Genomic DNA, 19928 nt, shown 5'->3' on the forward strand with positions numbered 1-19928 from the left:
AGTTAGGGGAGGAGCTATATAGCAGCTCTGCTGTGGGTGATCCTCTTGCAACTTCCTGTTGGGAAGGAGAATATCCCACAAGTAATGGATGATCCGTGGACTGGATACACCTTACAAGAGAAAAGAACTGTTGCTCTACATAAAGATGGCCTAGGCTATAAGAAGATTGCCAAGACCCTGAAACTGAGCTGCAGCACGGTGAGCAAGACCATACAGCGGTTTCACAGGAGAGGTTCCACTCAGAACAGAATGAATTTGTGGACTCTCCCTGCCATTGGAAAGAAAGTTTAATTTTGACTTGACTGTCCTTTTATAAGAGAAAACAGTTTCAGATTGTAATATAAAAAGTTATATTATATGTAGTAAACCAACTTTGTAAATATACTTTGTTGTCCCCTTTTCCTGTAATTCTGGGCTTTCCAATTCCAGTTAAAAGTAGAATTGCAGATTTCCACACATTCATTGGTTGCATCCTCTAGTAACTCTGAAAACTATACTTGCATAGAATGCATTATTCTATCTAAAGGGAGAAATCAAGGAGCAGTTTGTATGAAATCCATGGCAAAGCACAATATGAAATAATAAAAAAAAGGACAAGACAGTCACATTTTGCAAAACTTTATTTAAATCTTTCATTTTTAAACGGCAGATTCCATAAAAAAAACTAAACATGACAAAGGTTTTTAAAGATTTGAACTGCTTTAATTTGTGTCAAAGAAAATGACTTGAAATATTGTGAACTTAGTTTTGCAAATAACATTTACATTTTTATGACAAAGCATGTAAAAATGGAAAAATTACTTAAATTACTTTATTTTCTACTGTTACTACTATTTAATGTACTACTTACACAAAGTACATATCTTGTATAAAATTAATCAGATTAACACATATACTACACTGACTGTAGTAAGCAAATGGTAACATTACAATGCTTCCTTCGTTAACAGAAGATTAAGTTATTGTTTCCACATACTTTATGGACACCAGCCCAATACAGCTCTTCAGCCAGCTGAAAAATTGTTCCACAAAGAAACAAAAAAGTTAATAAAGGAAGTTCTGCAAATGGCCATGTTCCTAATTTGCAGATTTAAGCACCATATTTTTATATACAGTGTTCAATAACATCTTGAAATTCCGTGCAAAAGATATTCAATATTTAATATACAACATAAAAAAAATCACTTCTGTTGAAATCCTATAAGGACAAAAAAATGTTAAACAATGCCCAGTGTTTATCAAGTTATTAAGAATGATTAAGTATACAGCGTATTTTGATGTGCAATTGAAAGTTATTTGTTGCATGATACCTGCAATATTACAACCACAAACAGCAAAATGGCAATTGGAACATGAATGGCTAATTAGATATAGAATGCATGCCTAGCAAGAGAAGGCATGTATTTTAAAGTCTATTTCCTTTATATATATATACACAACTTTATTTATGCCTGCTGCCTCTTCTTTTCATGGCAGCGGTACACTGTGGACAATACCATTTTCCTTTAGGAGCTTCTGATAACCCAACACATCCATAATGAAACCACTCAATGGGACACTGAAAGAAAAAAAAAGAAAAATACAAATGGTTAAATTGATTTCTCCCTATATATAATGGCTCATGATGATCTAAAAACACTGTCAAATGTTACGTATTTATAACTTTCAAAAAAATCCAAATAGTTTCTTACTATTTTCTGTTGGCTTTGCTACTAAATTGACTATCAATTCTCTTCTTAAAATATACAGACTACAGTGATTGTTCTCTCTCATTTAATATGTTCCCAATCATCCATATTAAATGGTTTGCAGATAGCTCCTTTACCTTGATTTTTTCACATGAAATATCAGTTTTTGCCTGTTGTACCCCCCCTCCCACACCTCGTACTGAAAATCTCAGTACTTAAGTAGACTGTTAAAAAGCTATCGGCTAGATTACGAGTTGTGCGTTAAGGTAAAAAAGCAGCGTTAAGAGGTCCTAATGCTGCTTTTTTACGCCCGCTGGTATTACGAGTCTTGCAGGTTTGGGGGCACCGCACACTTCTTTGGCCTTAACGCAAAACGACTTATGTAAACTTAGTAAAGTCTTTTTTCTATGGAACTTCCATTGCGCTGGTATTACGAGTCTGTCCTGGGAGGTCAAAAAGTGAGCGGTGCACCCTCTACCTCCAAGAGTCAGTCAGTAGTTAAGAGTTTTACACTACAACGCCGTAGCATAAAACTCATAACTAAAGGGCTAAAAAGTACACTAACACCCATAAACTACTTATTAACCCCTAAACCGAGGCCCTCCCGCATCCCAAACACTATAATAAAATGTTTAACCCCCTAATCTGCCGCTCCAGACATCGCCGCAACTATAATAAACATTAACCCCTAAACCGCCTCGCAAACATTAATTATTAACCCCTAATCTGCCGTCCCTAACATCGCCACCACCTACCTACATTTATTAACCCCTAATCTGCCACCCCAACGTCGCCGCCACTAAACTAAATGTATTAGCCTCTAAACCTAAGTCTAACCCTAACCCTAACACCCCCTAACTTAAATATAATTTAAATAAATCTAAATAAAAATTACTATTACCTAAATAATTCCTATTTAAAACTAAATACTTACCTATAAAATAAACCCTAAGCTAGCTACAATATAACTAAGTTATATAATTTTAATTTAAAGGCAAGTTTCTATTTATTTTAACTAGGTAGAATAGTTATTAAATAGTTATTAACTATTTAATAACTACCTAGATAAAATAAATACAAAAGTACCTGTAAAATAAAACCTAACCTAAGTTACAATTAGGGTTGCACCGATACCTTTTTTTTATGACCGAGTACAAGTACCGATACTTGTTTTCAAATACTCGCCGATACCAATTACCAATACTTTTTTTTTTTTTAATGTCATGTGACAGTTTTCCAAGCACAATACAGACTAATTATTTAAGATTCCTTCTTTATAATTATAAAGGGCTGTAATTCAAAAGACATGAAATAATAAAATTTTTATCTGTCACAAAGTTCACTGAACATGTTTATAAATAAAAAATATTACAATAAAATATTAAATTTAAAGGGGTGATGCAATTAGGTTGTAGGGCTGTTATCAAACATCAATCTGACATTTGTATGGAGGTTCGACGCTAAGCTGAACAGTCTTTCACTTTCCACACTACTGCATGGTGCAGAAAGATATTTTTGGGCCATTTTAGCCAGAGCTGGAAATCTGTTTATTAACTGGCCAGTACTTCAGGGGTTTGTCTGAACGAGGTACAGTGATCTCTCCTACAATAATACAAATAACAGCAATTTGTATTGGCAGAACAGTAGTAAACAATTTTTAGTTTAGTCTCCACTCCAGTTTAAAATGAAATGAGAACATGCAGTTTGAAAAAACACCACAAGATAGCATATGGTTAGGAAGTGGAGGTATCGGTTTAAGTATCGGTGCATTTGCACGAGTACAAGTACTCATGCAAATACTTGGTATCGGTATCGGTGCAACCCTAGTTACAATAACATCTAACCTAATCCTACAATTAAATAAACAACAATTAAATAAATTAGCTAAAAGTACAAAAAAAACCCACTAAATTACAGAAAATAATAAATTACAAGATATTTAAACTAATTACACCTAATCTAATAGCCCTATCAAAATAAAAAAAGCCCCCCAAAATAAAAAAAAAACCCTAGCCTAAACTAAAGGGCCTTTTGCGGGGCATTGCCCCAAAGAAATCAGCTCTTTTACCTGTAAAAGAAAATACAAACAACCCCCCCCCCCCAACAGTAAAACCCACCACCCACACAACCAACCCCCCAAATAAAATACTATCTAAAAAAACCTAAACTCCCCATTGCCCTTAAAAGGGCAGTTAGCTCTTTTGCGGCCCAAACCCTAATCTAAAATATAAAACCCACCCAATACACCCTTAAAAAAATCTAACACTAACCCCCTGAAGATCGACTTACTGTTCTGAAGACTGTTCTGAAGATAGAATTCTATCAGCCAATCGGAATTAAGGTATAAAAAATATCCTATCAGCCAATCGTAATCTAAGGGACGCCATCTTGGAACCGTCATTCAGTAAGAAGACTTTGTTTGAAGAGGATGCTCCGCGTCGGATGAAGATAGAAGATGCCGTCTGGATGAAGACTTCTGCTCGTCTGGAGGACCACTTAGCCCGGCTTGGATGAAGACTTCTGCCGCTTCCTTGAGGATGGATGTCCGGTCTTCAGAAAAACATAATTTATGCTTACCTGATAAATTCCTTTCTTCTGTTGTGTGATCAGTCCACGGGTCATCATTACTTCTGGGATATTATCTGCTCCCCTACAGGAAGTGCAAGAGGATTCACCCAGCAGAGTTGCTATATAGCTCCTCCCCTCTACGTCACCTCCAGTCATTCGACCAAAGACCAACGAGAAAGGAGAAGCCAAGGGTGAAGTGGTGACTGAATTATAATTTAAAAAATATTTACCTGCCTTAAAAAAACAGGGCGGGCCGTGGACTGATCACACAACAGAAGAAAGGAATTTATCAGGTAAGCATAAATTATGTTTTCTTCTGTTATGTGTGATCAGTCCACGGGTCATCATTACTTCTGGGATACCAATACCAAAGCAAAAGTACACGGATGACGGGAGGGATAGGCAGGCTCATTATACAGAAGGAACCACTGCCTGAAGAACCTTTCTCCCAAAAATAGCCTCCGAAGAAGCAAAAGTGTCAAATTTGTAAAATTTGGAAAAAGTATGAAGCGAAGACCAAGTTGCAGCCTTGCAAATCTGTTCAACAGAGGCCTCATTCTTAAAGGCCCAAGTGGAAGCCACAGCTCTAGTGGAATGAGCTGTAATTCTTTCAGGAGGCTGCTGTCCAGCAGTCTCATAGGCTAAACGTATTATGCTACGAAGCCAAAAAGAGAGAGAGGTAGCAGAAGCTTTTTGACCTCTCCTCTGTCCAGAATAAACGACAAACAGGGAAGAAGTTTGGCGAAAATCTTTAGTTGCCTGCAAGTAGAACTTGAGGGCACGAACTACATCCAGATTGTGTAGAAGACGTTCCTTCTTTGAAGAAGGATTTGGACACAAGGATGGAACAACAATCTCTTGATTGATATTCCTGTTAGAGACAACCTTAGGTAAGAACCCAGGTTTAGTACGCAGAACTACCTTGTCTGAGTGAAAGATCAGATAAGGAGAATCACAATGTAGGGCTGATAACTCAGAGACTCTTCGAGCCGAGGAAATAGCCATTAAAAATAGAACTTTCCAAGATAACAATTTTATATCAATGGAATGAAGGGGTTCAAACGGAACACCCTGTAAAACGTTAAGAACTAAGTTTAAACTCCATGGCGGAGCAACAGTTTTAAACACAGGCTTGATCCTAGCTAAAGCCTGACAAAAGGCCTGGATGTCTGAATTTTCTGACAGACGCCTGTGTAACAAGATGGACAGAGCTGAGATCTGTCCCTTTAATGAGCTAGCCGATAAACCCTTTTCTAAACCTTCTTGTAGAAAAGACAATATCCTAGGAATCCTAACCTTACTCCAGGAGTAATCTTTGGATTCACACCAGTATAGGTATTTACGCCATATTTTATGGTAAATCTTTCTGGTAACAGGCTTCCTAGCCTGTATCAGGGTATCAATAACCGACTCAGAAAAACCACGTTTTGATAAAATCAAGCGTTCAATTTCCAAGCAGTCAGCTTCAGAGAAGTTAGACTTTGATGTTTGAATGGACCCTGAATCAGAAGGTCCTGTCTTAGAGGTAGAGACCAAGGCGGACAGGATGACATGTCCACTAGATCTGCATACCAAGTCCTGCGCGGCCATGCAGGCGCTATTAGAATCACTGATGCTCTCTCCTGTTTGATCTTGGCAATCAATCGAGGAAGCAGCGGGAAGGGTGGAAACACATAAGCCATCCTGAAGTTCCAAGGTGCTGTCAAAGCATCTATCAGAACCGCTCCCGGATCCCTGGATCTGGATCCGTAGCGAGGAAGTTTGGCGTTCTGGCGAGACGCCATGAGATCTATCTCTGGTTTGCCCCAACGTCGAAGTATTTGGGCAAAGACCTCCGGATGAAGTTCCCACTCCCCCGGATGAAGAGTCTGGCGACTCAGGAAATCCGCCTCCCAGTTCTCCACTCCCGGGATGTGGATTGCTGACAGGTGGCAAGAGTGAGACTCTGCCCAGCGAATTATCTTTGATACTTCTATCATTGCTAGGGAGCTTCTTGTCCCTCCCTGATGGTTGATGTAAGCTACAGTCGTGATGTTGTCCGACTGAAACCTGATGAACCCCCGAGTCTTTAACTGGGGCCAAGCTAGAAGGGCATTGAGAACTGCTCTCAATTCCAGAATGTTTATTGGCAGGAGACTTTCCTCCTGACTCCATTGTCCCTGAGCCTTCAGAGAATTCCAGACAGCGCCCCAACCTAGAAGGCTGGCGTCTGTTGTTACAATTGTCCAGTCCGGCCTGCTGAACGGCATCCCCCTGGACAGATGTGGCCGAGAAAGCCACCATAGAAGAGAGTTTCTGGTCTCTTGATCCAGATTCAGAGTGGGGGACAAATCTGAGTAATCCCCATTCCACTGACTCAGCATGCACAATTGCAGCGGTCTGAGATGTAGACGTGCAAAGGGTACTATGTCCATTGCTGCTACCATTAAGCCGATCACCTCCATGCATTGAGCTACTGACGGGAGTTGAATGGAATGAAGGACACGGCATGCATTTAGAAGCTTTGTTAATCTGTCCTCTGTCAGATAAATCTTCATTTCTACAGAATCTATAAGAGTCCCCAAGAATGGAACTCTTGTGAGAGGCAAGAGAGAACTCTTCTTTTCGTTCACTTTCCATCCATGCGACCTTAGAAATGCCAGAACTAACTCTGTATGAGACTTGGCAGTTTGAAAGCTTGAAGCTTGTATCAGAATGTCGTCTAGGTACGGAGCTACCGAAATTCCTCGCGGTCTCAGAACCGCTAGAAGGGCACCCAGAACCTTTGTGAAGATTCTTGGAGCCGTAGCCAATCCGAATGGAAGGGCTACAAACTGGTAATGCCTGTCTAAGAAGGCAAACCTTAGATACCGGTAATGATCTTTGTGAATCGGTATGTGAAGGTAAGCATCCTTTAAATCCACTGTGGTCATGTACTGACCCTTTTGGATCATGGGTAAGATTGTCCGAATAGTTTCCATTTTGAACGATGGAACTCTTAGGAATTTGTTTAGGATCTTTAAATCCAAGATTGGCCTGAAAGTTCCCTCTTTTTTGGGAACCACAAACAGGTTTGAGTAAAACCCTTGTCCCTGTTCCGACCGCGGAACCGGATGGATCACTCCCATTAATAATAGATCTTGTACACAGCGTAGAAACGCGTCTTTCTTTATTTGGTTTGTTGACAACCTTGACAGATGAAATCTCCCTCTTGGAGGAGATAATTTGAAGTCTAGAAGGTATCCCTGAGATATGATCTCTAGCGCCCAGGGATCCTGGACATCTCTTGCCCAAGCCTGGGCGAAGAGAGAGAGTCTGCCCCCCACTAGATCCGGTCCCGGATCGGGGGCCCTCGGTTCATGCTGTCTTTGAGGCAGCAGCAGGTTTACTGGCCTGCTTGCCCTTGTTCCAGGACTGGTTAGGCTTCCAGCCTTGTCTGTAACGAGCAACAGTTCCTCCCTGTTTTGGAGCAGTGGAGGGTGGCGCTGCTCCTGCTTTGAAATTCCGAAAGGGACGAAAATTAGACTGTCTAGCCTTAGCTTTGGCTTTGTCTTGAGGTAGAGCGTGGCCCTTACCTCCTGTAATGTCAGCAATAATTTCTTTCAAACCGGGCCCAAATAAAGTTTGCCCCTTGAAAGGTATATTAAGTAATTTGGACTTAGAAGTTACATCAGCCGACCAGGATTTTAGCCACAGCGCCCTGCGTGCCTGAATGGCGAATCCTGAATTCTTAGCCGTAAGTTTGGTTAAATGTACTACGGCCTCCGAAATGAATGAATTAGCTAGTTTAAGGACTCTAAGCCTGTCCGTAATGTCGTCCAGCGTAGCTGAACTGAGGTTCTCTTCTAGAGACTCAATCCAAAATGCTGCCGCAGCCGAGATCGGCGCGATGCATGCAAGGGGTTGCAATATAAAACCTTGTTGAACAAACATTTTCTTAAGGTAACCCTCTAATTTTTTATCCATAGGATCTGAAAAAGCACAGCTATCCTCCACCGGGATAGTGGTACGCTTAGCTAAAGTAGAAACTGCTCCCTCCACCTTAGGGACCGTTTGCCATAAGTCCCGTGTGGTGGCGTCTATAGGAAACATCTTTCTAAATATTGGAGGGGGTGAGAACGGCACACCGGGTCTGTCCCACTCCTTAGTAACAATTTCAGTTAATCTCTTAGGTATAGGAAAAACGTCAGTACTCGCCGGTACCGCAAAGTATTTATCCAACCTACACATTTTCTCTGGTATTGCAACAGCGTTACAATCGTTGAGAGCTGCTAAGACCTCCCCTAGTAATACACGGAGGTTTTCCAATTTAAACTTAAAATTTGAAATATCTGAATCCAATCTGTTTGGATCAGAACCGTCACCTACAGAATGAAGCTCTCCGTCCTCATGCTCTGCAAGCTGTGACGCAGTATCAGACATGGCCCTAGAATTATCAGCGCACTCTGTTCTCACCCCAGAGTGATCACGCTTGCCTCTTAGTTCTGGTAATTTAGCCAAAACTTCAGTCATAACAGTAGCCATATCTTGTAATGTTATCTGTAATGGCTGCCCAGATGTACTAGGCGCCATAACATCACGCACCTCCCGGGCGGGAGATGCAGGTACTGACACGTGAGGCGAGTTAGTCGGCATAACTCTCCCCTCGCTGTTTGGTGAAATTTGTTCAATTTGTACAGATTGGCTTTTATTTAAGGTAGCATCAATACAGCTAGTACATAAATTTCTATTGGGCTCCACCTTGGCATTGGAACAAATGACACAGGTATCTTCCTCTGAATCAGACATGTTTAACACACTAGCAAGAAACATGCAACTCGGTTACAAGTTTATTTAATAAAAACGTATTGTGCCTCAAAAACACTAAACGATTAAATGACAGTTGAAATAATGAACTGAAAAACAGTTATAGCATCACTCTTAACAAACAACACAACTTTTTAGCAAAGGTTTGTTCCCATTAGTAAAATAACACTAATTAAATTTTAAACATAAAAATTACAGAGCAACGTTTTAAATCACAGTCACTATTAAATCTCACAGCTCTGCTGAGAGAATCTACTTCCCTTCAAAGAAGTTTGAAGACCCCAGAGTTCTGTCAAAGATGAACCGGATCATGCAGAAAATATAAGTGTAACTGACTGAAAATTTTTTGATGCGTAGCAAAGAGCGCCAAAAAACGGCCCCTCCCCCTCACACACAGCAGTGAGAGAGAAACGAAACTGTCATAATCAAAACAAGCAGACTGCCAAGTGGAAAAAATAATGCCCAAATATTTATTCACTCAGTACCTCAGAAATGCAAACGATTCTACATTCCAGCAAAAACGTTTAACATGAATTAAATACCTATTAAAAGGTTTAATGTACTTTTACAGAGTAATTCCGGTGAAATACCATCCCCAGAATACTGAAGTGTAGAGTATACATACATGTCATTATATCGGTATAGCAGGATTTTCTCATCAATTCCATTCAGAAAATAAAAACTGCTACATACCTCAATGCAGATTCAACTGCCCGCTGTCCCCTGATCTGAAGCTTTTACCTCCCTCAGATGGCCGAGAAACAGCAATATGATCTTAACTACTCCGGTTAAAATCATAATAAAAAACTCTGGTAGATTCTTCTTCAAACTCTGCCAGAGAAGTAATAACACGCTCCGGTGCTATTGTAAAATAACAAACTTTTGATTGAAGTTATAAAAACTAAGTATAATCACCATAGTCCTCTCACACCTCCTATCTAGTCTTTGGGTGCAAGAGAATGACTGGAGGTGACGTAGAGGGGAGGAGCTATATAGCAACTCTGCTGGGTGAATCCTCTTGCACTTCCTGTAGGGGAGCAGATAATATCCCAGAAGTAATGATGACCCGTGGACTGATCACACATAACAGAAGAAAGTAAGTTGATCTTCAGGGGGTTAGTGTTAGGTTTTTTAAGGGTGTATTGGGTGGGTTTTATTTTTTAGATTAGGGTTTGGGCCGCAAAAGAGCTAACTGCCCTTTTAAGGGCAATGCCCATCCAAATGCCCTTTGTTTTAGTCGTCTGATGAAGAGGATGCTCCGCGTCGGATGTCTTGAAGATGGACCCGCTCCGCGCCGGATGGATAAAGATAGAAAATTTAAGGGTGTATTGGGTGGGTTTTATTTTTTAGATTAGGGTTTGTGCGGAAAAAGAGCTAACTGCCCTTTTAAGGGCAATGCCCATCCAAATGCCCTTTTCAGGGCAAAGGGGAGCTTAGGTTTTTTTAGCTAGTATTTTATTTGGGGGGGTTGGTTGTGTGGGTGGTGGGTTTTACTGTTGGGGGGTTTGTATTTTCTTTTACAGGTAAAAGAGCTTATTACTTTGGGACAATGCCAAAGGCTAGGGTTTTTTTTTATTTTGGGCGGGCTTTTTTATTTTGATAGGGCTATTAGATTAGGGGTAATTAGTTTAAATATCTTGTAATTTGTTTATTATTTTCTGTAATTTAGTGTTTGTTTTTGTACTTTAGCCAATTTAATTTGATTTAATTGTTGTTAATTTAGTTAATTGCAGGGTTAGGTGTTATTGTAACTTAGGTTAGGTTTTATTTTACAGGTACTTTTGTATTTATTTTAGCTAGGTAGTTATTAAATAGTTAACTATTTAATAACTATTCTACCTAGTTAAAATAAATACAAACTTGTCTGTCAAATAAAAATAAACCCTAAGCTAGCTACAATGTAACTATTAGGTATGTTGTAGCTAGCTTAAGGTTTATTTTATAGGTAAGTATTTAGTTTTAAATAGGAATTATTTAGGTAATGATAGTAATTTTTATTAAGATTTATTGTAATTATATTTAAGTTAGGGGGTGTTAGGGTTAGACTTAGGTTTAGGGGTTAATACATTTAGTATAGTGGCGGCGACGTTGGGGCGGCAGATTAGGAGTTAATAAATGTAGGTAGGTGGCGGCGATGTTAGGGGCGGCAGATTAGGGGTTAATAAATGTAGGTAGGTGGCGGCGATGTTAGGGGCCGCAGATTAGGGGTTAATAAATATAGGTAGGTGGTGGCGATGTTAGGGGTGGCAGATTAGGGGTTAAATAAAGTAGGTAGGTGGCGGCGATGTTAAGGGCGGCAGATTAGGGGTTAATAAATGTAGGTAGGTGGCGGCGATGTTAAGGGCGGCAGATTAGGGGTTAATAAATGTAGGTAGGTGGCGGCGATGTTAAGGGCGGCAGATTAGGGGTTAATAAATGTAGGTAGGTGGCGGCGATGTTAGGGGCGGCAGATTAGGGGTTAATAAATGTAGGTAGGTGGTGGCGATGTTAGGGGCGGCAGATTAGGGGGTTAATAACATTTGTTTGCGAGACGGGAGTGCGGTGGTTTAGGGGTTAATAGGTTTATTATAGTGGCTGCGACGTTGGGGCAGCAGATTAGGGGTTAATAAGTGTAGGTAGGATGCAGTGACATTGGGGGCGGCAGATTAGGGGTGTTTAGACTCGGGGTTCATGTTAGGGTGTTAGGTGTAGACATAAATTTTATTTCCCCATAGGAATCAATGGGGCTGCGTTAAGGAGCTTTACGCTGCTTTTTTGCAGGCGTTAAGACTTTTTCTCAGCCGACTCTCCCCGTTGATTCCTATGGGGAAATCGTGCATGAGCACGTACAACCAGCTCACCGCTGACTTAAGCAGCGCTGGTATTGGAGAGCGGTAAGGAGCAAAATTTTGCTCAACGCTCACTTCTTGCCTTTTAACGCCGGGTTTGTAAAAACCCGTAATACCAGCGCTGTAGGTAAGTGAGCGGTGAGACAAAACTGCTCGTTAGCACCACACAGCCTCTAACGCAAAACTCATAATCTGGCCGTATGTAAGCAAGATTAACAAACAAAAAAAAATCACGGTCATAGTGGGGAATTAGACAGGGGTACTAAAATTTTCCTAAGTATTAGTCTTACTGGGTATATGGAGATAAGGATGTTTTTATGTTAATATAGAGATATGAGCTAATGAGGTGTGCTCTGTCTACAAACAACCCTTTATATGGGTTGTGGTTTCAATTAAACGGACAGTATACACTGTTTCATATAACTGCATGGAATAGACACTACTATAAAGAATAATATGCAGATACTTGCTATATAGCATCTGCAACTTTCTGGGGTGTTGCTATGATAAGGTACTCTACCTTCATGCACCTACATTTTGTTTCTCTGCTCAAGTCCTCTCCATTGCAACCTATAATTAACTTTTTCTCATCTGGATGCACATTAACAGACTATAACTTTCCCACACTGGACGGACAGATGTCTTGTCAACTAAAAGCATACTATAGTGGTACTGAATATCAAAAAACAACCCTGCATTTATAGATGTCTCATTCACCTACATACTATTCTGTCAGCTAACTCTAACCTTTTTATACCAAATTAGAGTGTATAATGTTTTATTATTACTATTATGCCAGAAATGCTCTTTATAGCTTTAACAGGCTCGCATCTAATTGTTCCTAATTTGTGCATTTCAATAATGACACCAGAAAGGTGCTGTGCGTGCACACATATTTTAGAGTATTTTTTAAATAAGCTGGATTATATGTCTCATTATTGAATTGTAATTTGTGGAAATGGAACTACCATTGTGTCTATTTTTATTTTGTGGCTACATAGTGGATTAAATACCGATACTACAACCAACTTAACACATGTATAAACTAATTCAGGGCTGCCCAATTTAATATGGATTTAGAGCAGACCTCACTCTTTATTACTTATATATAGTACAATATGCCTTTATATATTGGGTCTCATAATAATCAATTGGTAGATTTATGTCCCTCTGCTGTGTCATTCGCTCTTGGCTTGGTTCTCCTTTAAATGTTCCCAATTAGATATTACACATATATAAAATCTCTCTTTTTGAGAATAACAATGAGAATGCAATATCAAGACTAAGAGGTGCATCTCAGTCATTAATTCTCTGGTTAACTCACAATTCTCTTTGCTAGTAGAACCTATATAGGACATATGGAACCCCCCTTAGATCATCCAGTATGGGTATATGGCGCATCTTCCTTCTGAACATTTACCCTAGTGCTATATTCTTTCCACAGGCTATATATTGGTGTATACTTGGGACCCTATGCTATTGTTCTCCTTATACTGTTTTATATATCATCATACATTGAAGTCCAAAAATTGATTCATATTTGTTTGTGACTATCTTTTAGATCCCTCTACACTGTTTTAAATACTGCCACATGTTGTCCAAAAGTTGCAACGTTCTATATTTCAATGGTCCATGATAGGCCATCTATACCATCAGATTTCCTCCTCTATAGTGTTCAAATTTATCAAGGTCCATGAGTGTCCCCTTGTGTTATTGGAGGAAATTATAATTATACTTGTTAAAAAGAGGTTCCAACTCAAATTCGTACTATTACATTAATGCTGTTCTGTATTTTTATTATTAAGATACCTATAACAATGTACTAATCAGCTATATGTCACTACCTTTATTTGTAATACATGAATATATTACTGTACTTGCTAACAACCTCAATAAAACAAAACAAAAAAAAAAAAGTGAAAAAAATGCAACTACGTTCAAATTCACCAACAAAAGGAATGTAAAGCTGGAAACAAATTGGTAAGAATAGACTTTAAAATTAGATCATAAACATAAAAACTTATTAAAAAAAATAGTTAACAGCTATTAATCTCTAAGGATACTTACATCTTGGTTATCACATCCAACCATTTCGCCATAAGAAACCTAATGTGTAAAAAGTTTAAGAATACAAATTATAATATTGATAACTGTTATATGTCAGCCATACAAAAGCACTGCAGCAGTATTTCAATAGAAGTGGAAATATTGCTTTTAGTGTCCCTTTAAAACAATGTTACCAAATTTTAAATGAGAACAAAAGCATTTATTTTTGCATGAACCCATACTGTTTTTTTTGTTGTTTTTTTTTTTAATTGGATACATGTGTAAAGTGATCATACTATATACACACACACACACCAGTTTAAAATGATGCATTTTTAGAATGTTCTGTAAGAACATAAACTTGCATTTCCAAACATGTGTGTGTTTGATGGCTTTATCTAAATTTCTTTCTTACTAAACACACTGTATAGTAAAATTTGCAACTGTTTTTGTTCTGACACTTTCCACAAAATTAGAAATGTAACACTAACCTGATTACAAATACAGTATCGGGGTTCATTTGGATCATAAGTCCAATCAACTTGACTATTGGAATCAGATTCTGGAATAGCTGCTGTTTGTTGATGTGACAATTCATGTGCTAAAGCAGAAGCTGAAGAGCAAGACGACAGAGAGGAAGAGGATGATGAAGAGGAAGACTGCTGGCTTGAAGTATTTTTGCTCCTAAAAATAAATAATGTGGTTAGCCTTAAAAATGACAAAACAATGTTTGCATATTTTCAAGTTCATAAAAAGAGCACAAATGTAAATAGGAACATTTGGTTTCAAAAAAAAATTCAACTTGCTGTGGAAATATAAAATTCTAAAGCTGACAGGATACCCAAAAAATGCATGTGCATGGGAGTGGGTGCACAACTTCTCAAAAGGCAAAATATGCATAATTATTACATAATTTAAAAACCACCAAGGGATTAAGGCAACTAGCTAAAAGTCTGAGAATGTATTTATACTTTTGTATCCTCAACCATAAAATATATGAAACAGGTACTGTAGATACTGAAGGGATAGACTGTTTGCTATTATTTTTTTTTAACAACAAAAAGGCAAACCCATTAATTGCAATAGTAATAAGCTGAAAAGGAAAGCTAAACAGTAGAACTGTTTCAGACCCTTAAAGAGCCATGATACTCAAATGTCGAAACACTTGAAAGTGAAGCAGCATAGCTGTAAAAAGCGGACTAGAAAATATCATCTGAACATCTCTATGTAAAAAGGAATATATTTTACCTCAAAATGTCCTAAGTATTTACACCCATTGTAAAGGGTGTTAACCCTTTGAGTGCTAAGCACTTTCCCACCTGGGTGCAGAGCTGATTTGAGGGGTTTTTAATTTTTTAAATATTTTTTTTTTACCCCAGATCCCCAAGACTTATACCGTTGGAAAGGTTAGGCTTCTGAGATACGGGCTTCTAAGCAGCATGCCCCCTTTCCCTATACTTGTTATTGTATTTTGTTAATAAAGTTGCGTGGTGACATCATCACGTCATTGCGAGTGACATCACCACGCAAAACGTGAAGCCCAGGCTATGCCTGTCACTATAAAGGCCCGATTGCCGGGGTAGGAGTGGGTGGGAGCCCCCAGATCTCCCTCAAGTTGGGAGAGTGCTAGCGACGGCTCTTAACCGTCGTTAGCACCTGAATGGGAAACTCTGCGACGGTTAAGAGTCGTCGTTAGCACTGAAAGGTTTAAGCAGCAAATCAGTATGTCTGTGCTGGGACCCACAAGGTAGTGAGCCATGCACAATCATGTTATTTCCCTATTCAGTTTAAGGACGTTTACTATGAAATCTCATGAGATCACAGTAAGAGTTCATGACCTCAGCACTGTTTATGCTGATTGGCTGCAGTTCATTTCTTCATATATTTTTTTTTTTACCTGCAGCTGGACAGCAGCTGAGTATAACTGACGAGCTGAGGAAATTGTGAGGTAAAAAATCTTCCTTTTTTACATAGAGATGCTAAGGTGATATTTTCCTGTCAGCTTTTTACAGTTATACTGCATCAGTTTCAAGTGATTTAGCATAGGAGTATTATGTCCCTTTAGCTTTCATTTTGTTGGGTGAAAGAGCCAATTTTTAAATAAACCAGAAAAAAAAACTGACAAAGTGATAAAAGAAAAAAATAATTTCAGCCATATTTATAATACATTTAAAAAGGGATAAGAAACTCAAAAATTCTCTTTTGCAATTCAGACAGCATAAAAAATTATTTTGTAAGAAAACAAAAGTGATAGCTATTAAAGAAAATGTATGCTTACCTGATAAATGTATTTCTTTTTTGACACGATGAGTCCACGGATCATCTTAATTACTAATGGGATATTCACCTCCTTGTCAGCAGGAGGCGGCAAAGAGCACCACAGCAAAGCTGTTAAATAGCTCCTCCCTTCAATCCCACTCCAGTCATTCGACTGAAGTTAAGGATAGAAAGGAAAAAAACAAGATGCAGGTGCCTGAAGTTTATCATAACCAACAACCTGTCTTACAAGAACAGGGCGGGCCGTGGACTCATTGTGTCAAAAAAGAAATACATTTATCAGCTAAGCATAAAATTTATTTTCTTTTAAATGACACGATGAGTCCACGGATCATCTTAATTACTAATGGGATTCAATGACCAAGCTAGAGTACAAAGATGATACGGGAAGAACAAGACAGGGAACCTAAAAGTAAGGCACCACTGCTTGAAAAACCCTTTCTCCCAAAAAAACTGCCTCAGCCGATCAAATTTGTAGAGCTTTGAACAAGTGTGAAGAGAGGACCAAGTTGCAGCCTTGCAAATCTGTTCCACAGAAGCATCATATTTGAATGCCCATGAGGAAGCAACAGCCCTTGTGGAATGAGCCGTAACTCTCTCTGGAGGCTGTTGTCCAGCAGTCTCATATGCAAAACGTATGATACTCTTCAGCCAAAAAGAAAGAGAAGAAGCCGTAGCTTTCCGTCCCTTACGTTTCCTGAGAAAACCACAAATAAAGAAGAAGACTGACGAAAGTCCTTAGTCGCCTGCAGGTAAAACTTTAAATAACAGACCACGTCCAAATTGTGGAGAAGACGTTCTACTCCATGGAGTAGCCCTTGGATTCACACCAATAAAGATAGTAACCCCATATCTTATGGAAAATTCTCACTAATTACAGGCTTGTGAGCCTGAATCATGGTCTCTATGACAGAGTCAGAAAAACCCCGCTTGGACAAAATTAAGCATTCAATCTCCAAGTAGTCAGCTTCAGAGAAACTAGATTTGGGTGAAGGAAGGGCCCTTGAACTAAAGGGTCCTTCCTCAACTGAAGTCTCCAAGGTGGCAGAGATTGCATGTCCACCAGATCTGCATAGCAAATCCTGCAAGGCCAAGCAGGAAAAATGAGAATCACTGATGCCTTCTCCTGCTTGATTCGAGCAATGACACAAGGAAAAAACGCAAACGGAGGAAATAGGTATGCTAGACCGAAGATCCAAGGAACCGCTAAAGCATCTATCAGTTCCGCCTTGGGGTCCCTGGACCTCAATCCGTATCTCGGGAGCTTGGCGTTCTGTCGAGATGCCATGAGATCTAATTCCGGCTGACCGCACCTGAGAATCAGACTGGAAAACACTTTCGGATGGAGTTCCCACTCCCCCGGAAGAAAGGTCTGTCACCTCAGGAAGTCTGCCTCCCAGTTGTCCACCCCTGGGATGTGGATCGCCGACAGGCAGCAAAAATGGGCCTCCGTCCACTGAATTATTTTGGATACCTCTGACCCCCAAGGCAGAACATACAGTGATCTGAGATGTCATCGCAGAAAATGCAGCATGTCTGCAGAAAGAACAGAACACAAGCAGGAACAGTTAGCACTTGAACTTTGTAGTGCTGCTCCACATTAGGCTGTTCTCTTTAAACAGAGCTGTGCTCTGGCTACACTGTGTAAGTTTTCTTTAAAGGGACAGTTTACTCAAAACATTTCTCCCCTTTAATTTGTTTCCAATGATCCACTTTACCTGCTGGAGTGTATTAAATTGTTTACAAGTAGCTCCTTTACCCTTATATTGGCATTTGAAATTGTTAATTTAGCATGTAGTATCCCAACCTATTCTGAAAGTTTGTGGCCGCGCGTACCAGTTATAGATAAGCTTTGTAAACACAGCCAGCAGAAGAAATTACACTCCCAGTGTGATAAAGCAGAGATAAGGTAATAAAATGTTGATTTTCCATTGTTCTCTCAAAGTATTGGTGATTGTTTTAAGGACAGATATAAGATAAAGAAGCAGGTATATGTGCACAATGTGATACAGTAATGAGATCTGATTATACCTACAAGCTCAACCTATTTTATTAGGCTGTGGCTTCAAAACACAAAATCAGAGCTTTAATATACAGAAATAAACCTTAAAAAGCTAATTTTCATACATTTTTTACTCTGCAGTTGGTAAAAAAAAGCAATTGTAAACACATTAAGGGAAAAACTATTTTACAGTATACTGTCCCTTTAAAGTGCATCCAGAGCAAAGTGCTGTTTGAAGTGAGCATATATGCTTGTCGACTGTCTCTGAGATTTTTCTCAAACCCGCCCCCTAGCCTTTCCCAGTCTGCAAAGCTGTTTATTCTGAATGTAAGACGTTAGTATGAGCATTGCATCTTTTTTATTACTACATTTCTATGTTAGACCAATAGAAAAGGAAACAGATTTATTCAATAGATATTTTAAAATTTATTTTTTGTATGCAGCTAATTTGCAATGCAATTATATTATAAAACATTAAAAATTATTTTTTTATGTTAACCAACACATTGCAATTGAACTGGTGCCTTAGAGTAACTCTCTAATTTAAAGTTGCATTTTATTTAAAAATGACCTGCAGAAAAATTTTCATTAAAAAAATCTCATCGCAGAAAGTGAAGAAAAGTTCTGCCTCTGGGCCTCTGACATCGCTAAGGAACTCCTTGTTCCTCCCTGATGATTGACGTAAACCACTGAAGTTATGTTGTTCGACAGGGGCCTGATAAACAGAACCAAGGCTAACTGTGGCCAGCCAGAAGAGCATTTAAAATCGCTCTCAGCCCCACAATGTTTATAGGAAGAACAGACTCTGAATGAGTCCAAAACTCCGAGCCCTAAGGGAGCCCCAGACTGCTCCCCACACTAGAAGGCTGGCGTCTATAGTCACCATCGCCCACGAAGGTCTGCGGAAGCAGATTCCCTGGGAGAGATGATCCAGAGATAACCACCATTGAAGAGAATCCCTTGTCTCCTGCTCCAGTAGTAATCGAGGAGACAAATCCACATAATCTCCGTTCCATTGCCTGAGCATGCTTAACTGCAGAGGTCTGAGGTGGAACCGAGCAAACTGGAAGATGTCCATCACTGGGCCACTGATGGACGAGGAGTGGACTGAAGGACTAGAAAAGTATCGATAATCCTTGATTTCCTGACTTCTGTCAGAAAAATCTTCACAGATAGGGAATCTATTATGGTTCCCAAGAAAGTTACCCTTGTATTTGGGACTAAAGAACCCTTCTCCAAATTTAGCTTCCACCTGTGAGATCACAGGAAGGATAACACCATGTTCGTGTCGGATCTTGCTTGTTGTAAGGATGGTGCCAGATAGGGTGCCACTGCAATGCCCCGTGACCGAAGTACTGCTAACAGTGATCCCAGAACCTTTGTGAAAAATTTGGGAGCTGTGGCAAGACCGAAAGAAAGAGCCACAAACTGGAAGTGTTTGTCAAGAAAGGAAAACCTTACGAATTTGTGATGATTCTTGAGAAAGGGAACATGCAGGTATGCGTCCTTTAAATACACTGTTGTCATAAATTGACCCTCTTGGATCAAAGGAAGAATGGAACGAATAGGTTCCATCTTGAAGGACGGTACGCTGAGAAATTTGTTTAGACTCTTGAGATCTAAAATTGGTCTGAAGATTCCTTCCTTTTTGGGAACCATGAACAGATTGGAATAAAAACACAGACCCTGTTCCTGTATTGGAGCTGGAACAATCACTCCCAGGTCAGAGAGGTC

At 39.4% G+C, this 19928-nt stretch overlaps 1 protein-coding gene across 1 annotated transcript in view; it reads right to left on the reverse strand.

The window, feature by feature from the left end:
• Positions 1 to 602: 602 nt before the first annotated feature.
• ING3 (inhibitor of growth family member 3) overlaps positions 603 to 19928 on the reverse strand; it is a 43978-nt gene continuing 24652 nt past the window's right edge. Inside the window, exons 10-12 of the mRNA XM_053716679.1 lie at positions 14407 to 14599; positions 13937 to 13975; positions 603 to 1558 (exon numbers count right to left, since the gene is read on the reverse strand). Of these exons, the coding sequence (XP_053572654.1) occupies positions 1442 to 1558; positions 13937 to 13975; positions 14407 to 14599 (349 nt within the window). The 3' untranslated portion in view covers positions 603 to 1441. The remainder of the gene's footprint in view (positions 1559 to 13936; positions 13976 to 14406; positions 14600 to 19928) is intronic.

The sequence above is a fragment of the Bombina bombina genome, chromosome 6 (assembly GCF_027579735.1).
Source record: "Bombina bombina isolate aBomBom1 chromosome 6, aBomBom1.pri, whole genome shotgun sequence".
NCBI classification, from domain to species: Eukaryota; Metazoa; Chordata; class Amphibia; order Anura; family Bombinatoridae; genus Bombina; species Bombina bombina.